At 38.3% G+C, this 19,377-nt stretch overlaps 1 protein-coding gene across 1 annotated transcript in view; it reads right to left on the reverse strand.

Moving 5' to 3' along the window:
• LOC149787970 (glutathione S-transferase Mu 3-like) overlaps window positions 1–16,740 on the reverse strand; it is a 29,760-nt gene extending 13,020 nt beyond the window's left edge. Inside the window, exon 1 of the mRNA XM_089974244.1 lies at window positions 16,586–16,740. Coding sequence (XP_089830370.1) covers window positions 16,586–16,618 — 33 coding nt within the window. The 5' untranslated portion in view covers window positions 16,619–16,740. The remainder of the gene's footprint in view (window positions 1–16,585) is intronic.
• Between the last annotated feature and the right edge of the window lie 2,637 nt (window positions 16,741–19,377).

Raw genomic sequence — 19,377 nt, forward strand, 5'->3', positions numbered from 1 at the left:
AGTTTGACTAAATTAGAGTATTTATTTGTTATTTATATCGTGAAAATGATTTTATCTTAAGTTCCTGTTCATTTTTCTTGCCAATTTGCGTACATTATGTGTTGATTGATGGTTTGATGTTAGTCCACGGCATTGTGTCATAGGTTTTAGTGATTTCAGCCTGGAAGTTGGCTATTGGTAGTCGTCCAATTAGTTGAGGTACGTGTTTCACTGCAGGTACGTTAGGTATTAATTAATTGCTGAATGGTTTATTACATTTATTGATGGCTGCCCGGGTGGGGTGTGTATTGGGGTGGGTTGATAATCTAGCTGCGTATCTTAAGGTTAACTCTTGCCTTCTAAAGTGCGGTGGTAATTCTCCAGTTAGAATTTGGAGCTAAGCTAGGGATACAGACGGCAGAGTGCCGCTACATATTATTCTGCTTTTCTTTGAATCGAATTTAATTTCTAGATCTGTTTATGTCGTTCCAAGTTGTATATTGGGCAACCGTTGTCTAATTTAAATCTTAGTAATGCTCCATATAGTGTTAATAGAGTTTCCTGGTTGGATCCCCATGTGGTCACCTTAAGGTTTTTAAGTAAGTTTAGATCCTTATTACAACTGTTAACTACTTGGTCTATATGATGTCCCCAGTTTAGATGTTCGTCATAATACATACCCAGAAATCTAGGAACTTTAACAAATTTAATGGTTTTGTATGGTACGTTTAGGGTATTTTAATTTGATTTGACATTTGGGGGAGAATAGGACTGCAATGGTTTTTTCATGTGATAGTTTGAACCCAAATTTATCTGTCAATTTCTCTATTTTGTTAAGACTAATTTGAATTTCACTGATAACTGTGTGACTTTCGGGGTTTCCTGATCACCAGAGTCCACTTGAGACATTTTAATTCGGTTAGAAGTTAGATTTAGATCGATGTCATTTATCATGATGTTAAAGAGTGTGGGGCTGAGTACGCTCTATTGTTGAATACCATTTTCTAGTGAGCAAAGCTCAGAACAAGTATCCTCCACTCTAGTTATTATTTTGAGGTTGGTTAGAAAGTGTTCGATAAAGTTGAACATTCGTCTGGTGATTCCAAAATGATTTAGTCTGGCTACTAGTCCTTTAGTCCAGACGAGGTTTAAAAAGCTTTTTCAAGATCTAGGAATACTGCTATTAAATTTCTGTCTGCTTTGCGATGGGAGTTTAGTGCTAATTTGATTGCGGTTTTAATCGAATGGCTTGATCCATAGTGGAACTTTCATTTCTAAATCTACATTGATTTTCAGAGAATAAATTCTTACTTTCCAATTGGTATTTAAAGCAGATTGTTATTATTGTCTCCATCGTTTTGCAGATGTTGTTAGTTAGGGAAATGGGTCTATAAGAATTGATATCGTTAGGGTCTTTCCCTTGTTTAGGGATCGGATTACTATGGAGTGTTTCCATTTATCAGGTAGTTTACCCACAGCCCAGATTTTGTTAAATAGCTTTAGTATAGAGTTGGTAATGTTTTCAGGCAGGTATTTGTAGATAATATAACTTCTTTGATCTTCCTCTGGTGATGTTTCCTTTTTAGATCCTAAGGCCATTCCCCACTCATATAAGGATATTTCACAATTTAGGTTTGATTCCTTTGTACCTAGGTCTTTAAAGAGGTGTGAGTGTTTTTTTTTTGTTGTTTTTTTCTACTTTATCCCTATGTTGTTGAAAGGCTAGGGTGTGGTTAAGATTGCTACTCATTGCAGTCACATGGTTGGCATGTTTGTCTGCCTTTTCCGTTTGTGGTGGTACCTGCTATGTTGGGAAGATGTTTACTCTTTTTCCTTAATTGATTTTATTTTATCCCATACTTGCTTGGAGCTAGTTTATATTAATTTTAGAAAAGAAATTTCGCAACGATTTTTCCTTTTCCTGCTCAATTATTTGTATTAGGCTTTTCTACCTATTTGTACATGTTGAGAAATCTAAGTAGATATCGTTTGAATTTTTTCAGGGCTTTTCGTTTTTCCTTATCCGCCTGCTTGCACATGTTATTCCACCATGGTAGAGTTCGTTTGGTTTGTGTACCATTGGTTTTAGGGATATTGGCTGTGGCAGCTGCATGGATTGTATTAATTGAATTTTCATAGAATATATATACGTTCTCGCTTTCTAGGTTTTGGTGTTAATTGTGGTTAATTTAATTCTGAAGGATTCACAATCGGCTTGGTCGTATCTAGGGTGTTTGTTAGTGGGTTATTTTGAATCGCGATCTGCTGACTGATGATTGGAAAGTGGTCACTACCTAGCGAGTCGGTTTATTCCACTCTCCAGTCTGTCATCTGTGCTAGTTTAGGTGAGCATATGGTTAGTCGATGGCAGACAAAAATCCATCATCCCGGTTTAAGCGAGTTTTGGTCCCGTCATTAAGGATTGTCAGGTTGGATTCGGCAGCCTATGCCTCGACCAACCTGCCTCTCTTGTCCGTCCTACCACCACCACCTCCTGCTCGAGCATTGAAATCTCTGCAGATGACGATGTTATCTTCTACTTTAGTGTTAGCTATTTGCCTAAGGGTTGCCAAATTAGAGGCGTTGGTGTTTCCGCCGGGTCGTATATGTTAAAAACTTCCCCTGGGGCTTCCCCTCCCAGTATGGATAATTAGAGATTGTATTTCAAAGTTTTCGTTACTTCCTGGGGTGTGTATTATATTAACTGGTGTAATATTAGGTAGGTTTTCTAGGATAAAAATGACCAAACCCCCTCCCTGTCCCATGTTACGATTTTTAAAGTGGCTTGTGGAGTAACCAGGGAGTTTGGGTAGTTGCTTAGTTTTTCCTGAGATCTTAATTTCTTGTATAAAAATAATATCTGGCTTTGGAACTTGATCTTGTAATTTGATTTTTAATTCATTGATATTACTTGTTATACCCCTACTGTTCCACTCGCATATTAATAATTTATTCTTGGTTGTGTTATTCAAAGTGGTACGTGGTCATTTAGTTTGGTTACATAGCTGATGGGGTTAGGGTAGTTTGGCTAATATTCGTTTGATTTTGCCTAGATATTGCTCTGTTCTGTTTAAATGGAGTTAGGCTACTCGTGGTTAATGTAATTATTTCATGAATAATCTCTTCGATTGGGGGCGCTACTGTAATTCCCATATTTGTGTTTGTTTTTTCTTTAACTGCTGGCGGGTGGGGTGGGTGTTTATATTTTCCTGATTGGCTGGTACTGCTATTTTTTAAACCTAGATTTTTGTGGGCTTGGTGTATGATTTACTTGTGTAGTTGGGTTAATTTGGTTTGAATTTCGGCTTACTGTTTTGGTTTGAGTAGTATGTTTTTGCTTTGTTCTAGGTTAATCAATTGTGTGATGTTTTTGGCTGCATAAAGGGGCATTTGTTTACTGTTCATGAGATCATTTATTCTAGTTTCTCTTATTGTATAAGGGAATTCAAGGGGTTGAGGTTTGTGTTCTCCCCTGCAGTTAGTGAATTTTAGTGCTGCCATCTACGAAGTCCCTTATGTTGACCCCATGGTCAGACTCTATCTATGTTGGATTATAGAGGTTTACGCTCTTCCGAGCATGTACCTCTGATTTGTGCTTAATTGGGAGGCTATTAAATTGCTCCTAGGGTAAGGAAAAGGAGAAAGACGCGATAGAAAACATGACTACAATAGTCGGAACAGCATGATAGTTAATTTTAGGGTGAGAGATAGAGAGAAGTCAAAGAGCATGTATAATGATAAAAATTGAAAACAAACGACAGACACATTTTTTAAAACAAAACATTTTTATTCAAATAACTAACAATCAACAATTAACCATGAAACATTTTTTCCGAACAAAAACTATTTTTGACATGGTTGACAACGTTGTGAAGTCAAGCTAGGCTTCCACTGATGGAAGTCATTGGGTCATTGATATACACTATGTTAGCGAAAGACAAAAGATAACCATAATGATCACAGAACCATCGATCGACTTTGTCATCGTTTCTAGTAGAGTGATGATGAAAATAAGTCACTAAATGTTCTAAAGAATATCCAAGACTGCGTTGATCAAGAAAATACACATAATATTGTCCACACACACGGAATGCGAGCCTTGTAATTTCACATTATTGAAGCGTGTTGTCTGGGCATTTCTTCTCATGATGTCTTCCAAAGGTAGCAATCCATAGGAATCAAAATACTCCAACACAACTCTCTTTAGGAAAGTAGACGGCTACCCAGTGGGTTCCTGGGAGATGACTGTCGTCCGTATTGATGAAATAAGATTGATGGTTTTGAGGTTTGCGATGAGGTAGTTCATCTTTAGCACAAACCACTGGATTCCATGAAGCAGTGTACGAACTGTGGTTCAAAAGGTAATAAAGATATCCATTTTTTGGATCATTTCAATCCTGACTTTCTGCTTGAAAATCTCACACAAGTAACCGTTTCTTCGCTGCTGCGTCGCACTCGGAGCCAAGAGAGCTTCGATGTAATGGGTCTCTACAGCCTTCAGTGGATGACAGGATTGATCACGCAAGTCTTCACACCACTGACGCAATACAGCTTCTTCCGAGATGAGACTCCACGCGTTCTCCAGATATTTGTCCGATTTTTCTTCTTGACTCATTATCAAACATTTATCTTATTGAATTTCACTGGGATGATCGTTTTGACATCCATATCAATCTTTCTTCATCAATTCCTTAACTTTTCAACCAGATGTTTGGCAAAACAAGAGACTAAATGTTCTTCTTCTGGTCATCTGGACGTCATCACCACGTCCTCTTCTTCTTTGTTTTGGGGTTCGGCTTCCACGGTATCCTCCCATTCCATTTCCATAGACTTTCCACCATTCAAAGTGTGATAAGTGTCTTCCATAATAACTAATAATCTAGAATGACTTCTCTCAAACTGTTAATTTATATCGTATTGTCGAATTCGGCATACAAGATAAAGTTCACCGTGTTGTTTACGGGAATTGGCTTTGCAAACTGATGATCCACAATAATGTGGCATGATCTTATAGGGTGGAAATGTCCCTCATTGCTGCCTTGGTCTGGAGTGAAATCTAAGGCCCACAAAGTGTAACCTTCTGCATAATCCTCGTACATAATGCCGTGACTGGTGTTAGTTCTTAACTGTGACTTCATACAGGGACAAGTATGATCTCAAGTCATTCTTCTTCTAAAGTCAGGTTCAAAAGGCTTGGTACACACGGTTTTGCCATCTCGACTGACCTCGATCATGGACGCGATGTAGTGCTCAAACTCAAAAGGATTTTCCTCGAAGGCTACATTGAAGGTTGTATATTTGATGATGCTAATGATAAAATGTTTGGGTAACTGTCATTGGAACAGATGATCTTCGATCATCGATTGATGTCTAAATAAAGGTTTTCACTTCCATGAGCCGTTCTGGATACTTGGCGGTCGTTCTGTTCAAAGTGTGAATGGTGTCGTTTCCCACGTTAGGTAACAATTCCACACGTCGTACGTAGAGTCTGGCTTCTTGAATGACTGTTTTGTAATAGGCAGACTAAGCTATCAAATGGAAAGTGACACTACTACAACTGTCTCTAGCGGACATCCAATGCGTTCAGCAAATACTTCTCTTCCAACCACATGTCTAAATTTAAACGATCCATCAGTTCTAATTTTTTGTTGGGTCTTTTGATTTTGTTTTGTCGACTGTTGAATCCCACAGTTTGGTTCGGTTCTTTGTCTGCAATCAAATCGGTATTGTTGAATTTGCCTGCTGTGTCAGGTTTCCATACAACACAAGCATCCAGATGGGTGTTCTTGGCTTCTTTTCCGTACGTCAAGAGATTTTCCAGGTAAGGGCAAGTATCCATGCTGCTACTGACCAGTTTTTTATTCAAGTAATCCACACCACTGAACAAGGAATGCAGGAAATTGTTGACGGGGGCTACTTTTTCTTCGTACTTTATATCAGGACCGTCCGTCAATGTGTCAATCATTTTCACAAGTGGCTGATATTGATGTAATCTTCGAGCTGTCCATGGACTTCAAACTACATTGGAGCTGATCCTGAGTCCTTGACAGAGAAGACGGGATGGAATTCGACCCATTGGGATTCTTGCATCGTCATCATGGTGGGTGGCATGGAAAACAGACCCAGTTCCGACCTGGAACAGGCTCAAGACTCTAGGTGCATCATTTTCTTTCTTTCTTTATTCTCTCTGTTATTTCATAATCAGAAACGTCTAAGTCTCGGGCGGTTCTTCTTTTCTTGGTCTTTTTAGCTGGGGGTGGGTGAGTCCGTTGGAAAGGTGTCTTCGTCGTCTCTTTCTGCTTTGTCCTTGCTTTGGTGTCAGGGAAGCAGGATGCATGACTCGGCCGCGTCCATGGCATTTATAGGAGTTTCTCGTCAGCCCAAAATGTTTGACCGTTTTAAGCAAGACATTTTTGCCTGCTCTCAAGAAAGTTTCTTTGGGGGTTTTGATTGTCGATGATGACATTTTGGAGACATTATTTGCCGTGCGTCCATGCGGCATATTTCAAAGCGTACAATCATTTTGTCAAAGTCGGTTTCAAAACCAGGGCCACCAAACGAAAGGCCGATTTCAGCATATCTCCTAAATCATGTCCTCGCTGTCGAGCGACACCTCGTTACTCTGGATACATGACTTGGAACTCGTAAGAGAATCGTTATCAAAAGTGGAGTTTCACCGTGACTCTCCCTTTGGAGAATGGAATATTTTGTCTCAGATATCCTTTTATAGCAATGCTTACAGTGTCAAAATATGACTTACTGATGGGTAAATAGTGAGGATGTACAAATTCGCGGTGAACGTGATAGGTGTTTCCACAAAGACATCGGTTAAATCGGCATGTTATTGATGATCTATGCCCTCCACGCGGGTGCGAATGGGCTGATGTAAAGTGTATGTGGTTTGTTCTTGTAACCAGCGTTGCACTTGTGGTAAACGGAGACGTTTCAGACGGGTTTCGGCAGGACGATACAATTTCTGAACTCCTCCGTAACCTGCTGGATGCGCTGGATCGTTGTAAATGCTGGTTAATACCTTCTCCGATTTTTAATAAGTCACCCACTCTTCGCTGATGCTAATTTGGATGGGGAGAAATGGTTTGGAAATGGCTTTACGTGTCTGATGTGCCACGGGAGCAGAAGTCGAGGGTAGTGGTGGCAGTGGTAGTGGTGGTGATGGGATGGCCTTGGTCTTCTTTTTTTCACTTCTGGTTTCCCTTCTTTCTTTCTTACTTCTGTCGAAGGAGGAGTGGGCATCATGTTTTTAACCCAGGCTTTAAATTCTTCTCGCTGGGGAGTGGAGAAAGGGGCCAACAAGGACGCTGCAGTTTTATTTGGAATGGGAGCTGCTGACGGTGTTTGAAAGGCTTCTCGTACTTCTTCGTCAGGCATTCGTGGTATTGCTTCTGTCTTGACCGCTGGGAGTGATGGTTGCGATGGTGGTGGTGATGCTCTTTTCAGATTTGGCAAAGTTGTTTGGTCTAAACCGCTCCGGTGGCCTAGTGGTTAGAGCGTCCGCCTCGGATGCGGGATGTCGTGGGTTCGATCCCCGGCCTAGTCATACCAAAGACTTACAAAAATGGTACTAACAGCTGCCTCGCTTGGCGCTCAGCATTAAGAGGTTAGTGTTAGGACTGGTCGGCCCGGTGTCAGGATAATGTGACTGGGTGGGACATCATGCTACATGTCTGCGGCATGATGCCCCAGTGCTAGACATCACTATAAACTGCCACATTGCAGACATCGTAGCGATATGACTGAAAAATTGTTAAAGCTACGTTAAAAATCAAAATCACATCACATCACATGTTTCGTCTAAAGCTTTCTGGTCAAAGAGTTGCAGTAGTTGCAACAGCTGACCGAACCTTCGCGATTTTTCTGTTTTAGGCAAATTGTTGCGATCCATCAACGACTGAAATTAGAGACATCTCGGTCAAATGAAGATTGGGAGGGAAATCCGTGGTCCGTTGTTCTTGTTAACGATGGCATTCCATCCATCATTTGTAAGGCAATATGGCCAGTTTTCGTCCTTTCATCGGATTTCAATTATCACGTCTGAGATATTTTTAATCCAGAGGTCCCTTTTATTTTCTTGGTCCGTTTTTTTTTCTTTCTTGACCTATAAGTCTTTCCAGCATTGTTTCCAATACTCATTTTAGCAGGGGTCCTAACAACATGGACTAAATTCCTCCAGGTGGTATTAACATCTTCTGTCGGATGGGTATTTTCTTTTGGACCATTCAGCGAAGAACGTATCGATGCTTGGCTAAGCATTCTTTCTGATATGGAGACAAATGTATCGTGCATTTCAAAACGTTCAAGCAGCTACGTCCCAGTGTTTGGCTAAACGAGGAGGAAGTCCTTTCCTTTTCTTTTCTTTTTTAGCCAGAAAGCGGTGTGCACTTCTTTTAGTGGACATCTTTGGGCGTTCATGATTACAAAAACACTGATCCCCATCCTTTACCGCAGGTCCTTTTTATAAAAGAATGTGTCGCCACTGATTGTCTTAACGTCGTATCAAACTGACGACAGGCATCACACTTCTTGGATGGTGTTCGCAACGGACTAAATCGGGACAGTTCTTGCTTAGACAAATCAAACAAATCCTGTATGTTACAGGCATGTTGCCCGATCTCTCTTGGACTTTGATTTTGGGGCAGGTAATTTGTGAGCAGCTTCCACTGCAACTAAAGAGGAAGAAGATGTCGCCGCTGGACAAGAATTTCTTAGAGACGCGGGTTTCCACTGCTTCATCAAATGACGAAGAACGGGTGTCAAACTGGGCTTGGCTGGCATCACTAGCAACGGAGAATTTAAAGAACCATGGCTACTGGAGACGCGGTGACAGTCGTTGTAGGTCATGGCCTCTTGCGGGAAGAATCTGTTGGGCTTTTCTTTTTCTGTACGCTTTTCTTTTTCTCCGGGATTAGCTCCTTAATGGACCGAACATTCAATTTTTGGGGTGTGTGTGTATTTCCACCTTTTAAAACCTCTTGAAAGATGTTACATTGGTGCTATGATCTTAAAAAAATTAATAAATGCAATCATTTCTATTAGACTTTTTTAAATTGCCTTAAAAATGTCCGGGTTTAAAGCCCATACCCACCACCACCTCTTATTGCATGGTAGATCAATAATATATGCTATAGTCTTTACTAGAGACTTACAATATACGAAATGTATCACAACGGATCATTCACATAATCGCTATATAGGACTGCTTATCCATTTTTTTCCCTCCGGGTCGGCTCTAAAATTCTGTACTATGCATGATTTTTATTATATATAAAAAACACAAAATGAACATCCATTTTCCTCGCGTATTATCCTGGTCATTTAAAAAGAATTTGTTACAGTTTAAATAATATATATCTTGGTGTATGATTTGTGTATGTAATTTGGGTCATAAAAAATACACAGCTTGAACCTGTATCGCTCCAAATACTGCTAGTTCCGATAGGTCATCTTCACTTCCTGAATTTAGAAGCTAAATGGGCGGGGGGCAAGAGAGAACGTATTTCTTATATAGTTAACACTACATTTCGTGCCCTTTATCAAACCGTATTGGTCATTTTATCGTAAACTTTGTAATGTTTTTGCACAGGGTGGTAATCCCGCATTATACGGTAGAAATGCAACGAATTTGCCCCATACATTTGTTCTTATCAGCGTATATAAGCTTGGTTATTGGTAGAGTTATAGGTCTTGATACATAGAAGATCGTCTGCTGTACATTTTGTTTGCATACTAGATATGTACACCAAAAAAAAAAAACAGGTCAGAGTGATATATTTTTCACACTCGAAGAAGTTTGGTAAATGGTCTGCGCTTAGGCCACGAAACATTCATGTACTATTGTTGCTGAGGCTTATAAAAATTTAAGTGCAAAAATTTCTTCGAACAAAGTCTCAAAGTTATACGTTTGTTTTTCCAGTGGAGGTGCAGAGTTTTTACTGCCTCGGAATAGTTATCTAAGAGCCAAAACCCGTCGGAGCAAAATTCGGATCGGCTTATTCTTTGGCATGATATGGACAAATAAAGTACCAATAAACACTCAAGCAGCCAACTTATTTATATCCGTCTCAAGAATGGAGAGGTACTAATTTATACTTCAGTATTACGTCTGACTGAAGACATTCACGCATGGGCATTTACGTAGCTTCAAACGAAGGCACTCCTGCAGACTTCTTTAAAGGACAGTCACTGAATGAACCATTAGATTTCTTTTCATAGCCAACCTTTTGTCAATTATTAAAATATATAACAGTGCAAAGAATTAATGCCCAACTCGTCCTATTTTAACGTAGTAATTCACAAGTGTTCCGTCGGTCTAGTCCAGTGTCCGTCAAACGTTGATTGAACCGTGGGAACGTCTTTGTTTCATGCTGTTATTGAGTCACTTTCGACGGCATCCGGGCATTGTTCGCGGTATAACATCCTCCACTGTAGTTCATGTAAGGTAAATAATTCGCTAATTGGAAAACAAGTGAGAGAGAAAAAAGCATAGCGTATAACTGCCACTATACTACATTTATACTGTAGGATGGATAGGATCCAGCGTCAGAACGGGTCATGGGGGTACTCTGAGTAATTCTGTCACTTGTGCTTTAGGTTATTATTTTTTTTTTCAATAAGCTCTTGTCGGTCACCTTTGATAACTGTACATGCACTAACACAGCAGTCATTACACAAGTTGTAAACGTGTCAGTACTTTCAAAACAACATGTTAATACTTCCGAAACAAGTTGCGACATGGGATTTGATAACACACTAGGCAAACAAGGTCTTTTAAAGTGTATGAGTCATTAGACTTTCAAAGCCATTTATCTGACTGGCTCGAACTGTACCGTAGATGGAATGAAAAGAACACCGACATCTCTTCAAGGTCCAATGGGGGAGAGGTTGTCCACGTACACAAATGTACGGTCACTTGTCAATTGAAATTTAATCATCGTTTTATTCTTGCGCAAGTTGATTGGGTATTATGTACACTTTGAGTAAATAGACATTTGCTTTGGTGCCCATTCGAAGAATGTTAGGGCCCATTCTAAATTTTGGACCCACCCTCAAACACCTGACCTGATCCGGACGTGTTCTGTACGTTTGTTTTTGTGGACGATTATTCACCTCGTTTGCAAAACGACTCTTAAATGTTTTTAACTCGTTTTAGAATTAACCTTTTAGAAGCTAAAATATAAAATAAATTGATTTTTCTAGGGACCGTTTTAATCCATTTACATATTTGCAAATACAATAATGTAATCTAGACGTTCTTTCTGGAATAGGATATTTTCTTCGACTAAGGCAATACTAGTACTAATATTAGTACCCTTACTCGTACCTCGTGGACAGGGTACTCACATGAGCATATACGTGTTAATGGAGCAAACCGGGTGTGATTCACACCCGGCGCTCTTTTAGCCTAATAATAACACTTTAAACATATTCCTTGCATATAATCCAATAAATTGAGTAGTCCTCTTATTTAATACTGGAAGTATCGAAAATCATTGTAGAAATAGTTGTAAAATCTCGTTTACCTTTTTTAGCCGATATTTTCGTTTAGACCGTCCGCTATATTATTTCAAATAATGATTACTTTCGTTCTCAGCCTCGTTTATTTGTGTGCCATATAAAGACATTGGCGCCATATTTGCAAATGTAAACAAATCGTAGTAAAAATTTGGCGCCGTTTGGGTCAGAAATTCTGCGCAGTAAAAGTAAATACGGTTTATCGGCAACTTTGAAATTCACCAAGAAGCGATTATTCGCACTTGATTGATAATAATATAGCGTAGAATATCGAAAATATGGTCTGACAAGCCTTACGTAGAAAAGGGATCACGGCGAGAGTCTCGCGTTATCTGTCATGGCGGACAGTATAAGGTTAGAGTAACCATGCCAATTTATTTTATCGCGTAAGGGCTTAATAAATTCAAAATAAGCCAAACTTCTTTAACAAGATGATTATACTTATGTAGTTGATTTCTACACTGTTTGTTTTTCTGACTTTTTTAGTGATGATATCTTTTGCTCCATTACATGATATGGGATCAGTTAGTAGCCTCAACCACAACAAGATCAAGGTGAGGCTACGACATCATAGCTAAGGCAAGACCGGATACATTTAATCACATGGTACAAAAATGTGACATTCTAAAGCCATATTTTAGGGTGCTACAATAAGAAATATGTCAAGTATTTACGCAGGAAAAGAATATTTTATACATCGTGATTGCTCCAGAATCGAAACTAAGATTAAACACTCCCTTTTCATAGAATTCACCTCACTTTCATAAATATCATCTACATGAGAACGGTTATCATAGGGTTGACCTAACTTGTCGTAGTAAATTACATGTGTGTCTCTGTCGACAAAGTCCACTTCAGCAATCAAGGAAACGAAGATTAATCAATCCCTTTTCATAAATTGACCTCACTTTGAAAGGGTTGATCATAAATATCAGCGACATGAGAGCGGTTATCATTGGGTTGACCCAATTTGTCGTAGTAAATTATATTTGTGTCTCTATCGACAAAGTCCGATTAAGCAATCAACGAAACTAAGATTAACCACTCCCTTTTCATAAATTCACCTCACTTTCAAAGGTTGATTATACTTGTCAGCGACTTGAAAGTGGTTATCACTGGATTGATGTAAACTGTCGTAGTACACATTTTGTCACTGTCGATTATATGACCCTATCTGAAGAAAAAAATAGCTAAGTCCGATTCAGCAATCCCAGTTAAGGAAGCATGGAGAAATAACCAGAGACGCGAATAGCGTCAAAATTTCAGCAAAAAGTCCCATGCCTTAAAGATAATGCAATCTCTGTTTGTGAGCGCTCACAAAGTTGTCTATTATATATATATATATATATATATATATATATATATATATATATATATATATATATATATATATATATATATATATATATATATATTTGGTTGTTGTGCAGGTTTAACTTTTGCATGCACACACAATCAAGAGCTGCATGGCATGGGTAATGTATTTTCACACTTAAAAAGTAAACATCTTTTGCACACGTGAAAATATAGCAATGAAAAGAGTTCGGCAGTAAGTATCTTTATTTCAAAAAGCATACAATAAATTGATGTATAGTTTATGTTGTGATCATCTGAAGTCATACGGACAGGATACATGTGTACTGGAAAAATAAACCCAAATAATCGGAGATACGATAGTGAGCAAGTCCAACTCTTGATCAAATTTTGGTATTGTGGGTTTGATGCCATTTTTCGGCACATGATGGACTATACATGTTGGAAATTTAATTTGATGGAGTAAGAAATGGGAAACCTCCAGAACCAATATCACCATCCGATCAGCCCAGGTTGGCAATCGTGGTGCTTCAAGGCACTCCTATAATAATTTTAAAAAAGCCTCAGAACCTGTACAGACAGATGGACGGTGTGAATGTGATATCACGTATTCGTTAAATCGTGCAAACGTGTCCATCACTACAGGTTGAGGGATTTATCTTACTATTCCCAAAGCAATGCGCTTTACTCAATCTTCAGATGTTGCTGTGCCTTATCAATTAGGGGACGTCTAGAACGCTCCAGATTCTTATATCTGCTGAGAAAGGACTGTGAATTATCCACAAACACGGCACCCGCAAGACCGGTCACTCCTCATCCTTTTAAGTTCACCTCTGAACGTTTTGGTCTACAGCCTTAAAATTTAAATAACTGAATACTACATCTTAGCTCCTCACGCCCCGAAAATTTTGCGAGCGTTCCAGTTCAAAAAGTAAAACGCCTACTTAAATCAAAGCAAACCATAAAGTATTACAAAAGTACACTACATCATCGTAAAATGAAATGCAGAAATATCATAAATTAAAAAGCAATGTACACACAACACCCTGGCACGGTAATTAACGACGTACATGTTTGACCTGCCACAAGAGGTATCCATGGATTTCAGCAATTCAAGTGGTCTCCACATGGAACATTTGTGCTGAATATAAAACAAGACAGATTCCTTTGATACAACTTTCTTTCAAGAAAAATTTCTGCATGCCACTGCTGTGCCAGTAAACAGAGTAAAATCTTTACTAATTACTTTGTCCGTTTGCATTTTCTTTATTCGTTTGTGTAATCATTCTTATTTTCCTCAAATGGTAGACCAAGAAGTGGTGGCGTAGTAATGTCAGAAAAAAGGCGGAGATCTACTTGTCGGTCTACTAAATTGAAAGACTCGGTCATCATATCCTCATATCAAATCAACAAAACACACAAGACAAACGTCAGTTATGGATTCAACAGTCTGTAAGCTTCACCAACCCCTTCCCCTTTTTGAGCACTGTCACTAGATCTCGACTAGGAAGCCAAGGCAACACTACGAGGCGCCGCAGCAGACAAAAGCTGATCCAATCAGAACGTTGCCGTTGAAACTTTAATGTCATACGTTCAGAATTCCAATTTCATATGTTGTATCAAAAATGCTTGTCCTTAATGTTCCATTTTCTAGGTCATGATTTTTTTTATTGGATCTGTTGAATTAAACAGTAGTGGTTGAAAATTATATTTTCTATGTCGAGGTTTTAGATTGTGTCGTTTGAATTACATGGCGGTGATAGAAATTTCAATGTCATACGTGGAGAATTCTTAATTTACGTATTGGTTCAAAGAGTTTATGTTGAAAGTTCCATTTTATATGTCGATATTTATATCGCATCTGTTGAATTACACAGCGCTAGTTGAAAATTCGATGTCCAATGTCGAGTTTTTAGATTGTATCTTCTGAATTGCACAGCGGTTGTTGAAATTTTAATGTTATATGTCGAGATTTTCAATTTAACATGTTGAATCACATTGATTGTGCTGAAAGTTCCATTTCGATGTCGAGTTTTAGATTGTATCTGTTGAATTAAATAGCGGTGATTGGACATTTTATTGTGCTTGTTAGAATTTTTATTTTGATATGGAGAAATGATATGTTAGTGTTAAAAGTAACATTACACAATGTCCACTTTAACAATTCAAACTAATATCGAGTATTAAGATACACGGGTCTTCAATTAAGAGGCGCCTTTACATTTCATGCATTTACAGTTTAAAAGTTACCATTAACAGGTCGAGAATTACTATGAATTTCTTTGCTAGACGTCGCTCTCGTGAACGGACCGCGTTATTTTTAAAACAAGGAGGCTGATTATCGTTGCTGTGAAATTCAACAAATGAAATCAAAATACTCGGCATATGAAATGGAAGTTTCATCACAAACAGTTGCATATAACGTGTGAATTAGGGATTCTCAACATATATTGAAAATTCCACCACCGCTGTGTAATTCAAAATATACACTGTAAAACGTCGACATAGGAATTAATTTTTTAAACCACCACTGTATAATTCAACATATAAAATCTAAAATCTCGATCTAGAAAATAGAACTTTATTTAAGGACATGCAATTTGATCCAATACGTGATACTGGATTTCTCGACATACGACATCATCCCACCTCTTCCTATACTGGCTGCACCACCGAGCCTGAAGCACAGGGGCTCGTATTATTGCTTACAATTGACCTGTCATACATGTACTATATAATAATTACGAGGGAGGACACTTGTCTCCTTGCTCGCGCAATCCATTTAAGAATAAACGCATTTATTTCAAGCTACGCTTTGCGTAGCTTAATAAATTTGGTAGCAATATTTAGCTCGGGCATTCGACTGTGTATCCCTATCAAAAGTTTGACTTAAAGGTCATAACTTTAAGGAATGCCAAATCATTTTCCCACGCTACCGATCGACATGGCCCTGATCGCGCCCGCTTAATATGCAAGAACAACGCGCTGAATGGAATACTGTCCTCTCATTGGTTAAATGGAAATTACTTTTCCTGTATGTATAACTTATTTTCAGTTGTAAGTGAAATAAAATAGAGACATTGTTTTATTGATGGAATTTCAGTCCTTTAACAGTCATGAGTTTGGAACACTCATTACTAAAATTAGCACCTGACTCTTTTGTGCGGAATTGAAAGCACATGTTTCAAACACTGCTGGTCCAGAAAATGCTGCGGCCCATATCCTTTCCTCAACACAGAAGATGACATCCAGGTATCATCTCTACTGATAAATATAGGGTTGATCATGAGCACTCAACAATTTTAAGTTATTGATTTTTTAATATCATGGTGTTTGCATAGGTTTACTATGGGAACTGAATTATTACCGTTAGTCCAGAAATTCCATAATCCACTTGATCCCCAATCCACCCCTTCCCACTGCGCCTGAGGAAGAACGCATTTCTGTTCGACGGTCAGGGACCGACCATTTATTTTTGTTGGGTGGGGTTGGGTTATTTTAAATAAACAAAGCAAGCTTGAAGAAATACTACTGTCTGGACTTTTTGAAAGAACGATTTCAACCAATCATTAGGTTGGTTTTTTTTTAAATCATTTTTTTTTAATATTCAGATGCAATGGTTTGAAAATGTATGCATCAGCTAAAACAAAAGCAGTCAGTCCCTTACTTACAATTTGCAAATGCCCATCTGCAACTGTCAACATAATGCACAAATTATCCTTCATACTTTAAACTGAAAGGGAGAATTATTAAATTTACTTACGCCTCTTGTTTTCCAGTATCCGAGCGATGGCATTTTGAATTATGTATAGAACAATAACTCACTCTTACGACCGCACTTTATGATTAGTCACAATCGTCCGAACGAAAGGACTAAACTACACTGGGGGTATAAATGCACTGTAAAGTCAAGGTCATGTTATTTCACAGTCTAGGAAGATGCCAGCACAAAAATATTTGAAGATATTATGAATGAGCATCGCTGTGATCGTGACTCAACTAGAAAATAAATCAATCTGGCCCTCACCAGTTTTATATAGCTTGAAAATGCAAGGTGAAATTTCAGAAACGGTTATAGCTTGAATGATGAATACATTTCATTCCTTCAATATGTTATGGGTGATATATTCTGAATTACTGAGTTCATTAGGTGTTTTTGGATACTTTTCATCCATCTTGTATCAAATTAGAAATGTCAGTTACGTACATCAAACAACTTGATGAATTCGACCTCTTACTCTGGTATTCAGCCTTACGTACCCTGAAAACATTAGATATTTATTTACTGTATCCACCTCCAACAACCAATTTGTTTGCTGCTATTGCTATCGACCAAAAAAGATTTCTCAATACGGCATCTGAAAACACATACAATACTCTCTCTCTCTCTCTCTCTCTCTCTCTCTCTCTCTCTCTCTCAGAGGCGAAATTAGAACTCATGGCATCATGAATTTGGGTTCAACAGTTCTAGAACTATTAGTTCTGGGTACCCAAACTTCAAAGAATATTCAGTTCTGTACTTTAGCTTGAAAATTGCTCTGTAGAAAACGCAGCTCGTTCGAGTGCACAGTAAATATGGGCGATAGGATTTGTTCTTTCCTGTAAATGTGGTCACTATTTTAGAGCATTCAGAATGTAAACCACCGTGATTTTGCAAAGAAAGACTTTAGGTTGTGAAGATATCATGACTACAGACATTTTTACACGTACAGTATCGTTGGCAGGCAGCTTATTGAACAGAAATTGGAATGACAATTTAAAGTGTCGAATTTTGAATGCGTATTCAACCTTAAAGTTGAATGCACTGAGCATTACAATTTTATCCCATTTAAACCAGAAAAGTCTTTGTGAAGGATCACTTGGACCTTTCTTCTTCCCGCCCCACCCCCATGTCAGTGTAAAATTTGAAAGGCCAGCATATACCACTCTTTGAGATTTGACCGGGGCATTGCAACGCTGTCCTTAGAAAGTAAACATTTGAGCTACCAAACATAACCGCTTGATAGGAACCCATGTCAAATAGCCATTTTCAAAAGGAAGTTGATATGCAACGTAACAAGATTCTAAGCTGTCCATTCATCTGTTATTACAAATTTGTTATTACCATTCGTTCTTAACTACTTGGTGAATTACCATGAAACGTTGTACACAAATTCATCCCATGGAGTCCTAAATGAAAATGGTACCGCTTGGGCATTCAATATGGCTTCCAATGTAACCAAGTTGAACACCTCATTGCAACTCCTCCTTTGTGAATGTTCATATCAACATGAGATTTTCACTTTAAAAAAATTCTTATGATGTTTAGCTGATTTGAAATAAAAATGGTGCCAATCTGACTACCAATATGGCTGCCAGGGTACCCATCTTGGAAATCTTGTTTTTGCTACTTCTCTTAGGTGGCGCTCTACAGACTCGTATTAGGGTTAGGATTTTAAAGAAAAAGAATTTCCCCGGCTTTCCTCACTGGTTATACTGGTTATTTAAAAAAGACCTTGTATATCTTAAGTAGAATGCAAAGAACCTTTAATTCCCTTTATTTTGGTGAATGATTGATGGGTGTACTATGGGTTATAGAGTATACACCTTGGCCTTACTTCAGATGTGCACCTTTCAAAAAAGTGCTAGCTCTACTTGGTCATTTTCACTTCCTGAACTTCAGAGGTAAATTGTATAAAAAAGAGCCGATAACTTTTTTACATTTTATACATTTGGTAATTCATTCATTGCACTTTCAGAAGCTGGTATTGTCTAGTCTGGCAAAATTCATTTTCCCTATTTTAGTAGCTGCTATGTATAGTGTACTTTAGACTAATTCAGACTGATTTTTTTAACACAAGGGACCAGTCATTTTAGTTAGCAGTGTGCTTAAATCATGTAAAATTTTCAAAAGTACAATATCCAAAAGAAATATCATCCACATTACATTAATGTAGCATAGAGGTATGCCAACATTCTCTCCACTGTGCATGTTTTAAATGCGAACTACTTCACCTTACATAGTCACTCTCTCAAAAGTACATATTATCTGGTGAGCGCCCCGGAAAGTCGTATCAGCAAGAGGTTCTCAATGGAAGACTGCTAACTCAGAAACGGTGCCAGTCTGGAATCCAGTATGGCCGCCGTGGCATCAGTCTTGAAAATCTTATTATGTATGCTCGACATGAAAGGAAAATCATATCAACATAAGGTTTATCACAGAAGACTTTTCATGATGCATAGTTGGTCTTGCATTAAAGTGGCACTGTTATGACATCCAGTACGGTATTGCGGCAACCATATTTACAGTCTTGTTATTTGTGCTACTGAATGCAAAGTCATACGGACATGGTTTCTTTATACAATGACTTTGTGTTCACATACTAATAACCACTGGCTTTAGAGCCGTTCAAAAATGGACATTATCTGGGGGAGGATGTTCCAAATGAGCTTGACGCCATTTGTAAAGCCCATGTGTGAACAAATTTATGAATCTATATGCATATACTTGGACTATTGCTATGGGGAATAGTAATATATCAATCTCTATTTAGATTGATTCATCAGCCATTGTTT

The sequence above is a fragment of the Sinohyriopsis cumingii genome, chromosome 11, assembly GCF_028554795.1.
Source record: "Sinohyriopsis cumingii isolate HCF-2022 chromosome 11, ASM2855479v2, whole genome shotgun sequence".
Lineage (NCBI taxonomy): Eukaryota > Metazoa > Mollusca > Bivalvia > Unionida > Unionidae > Sinohyriopsis > Sinohyriopsis cumingii.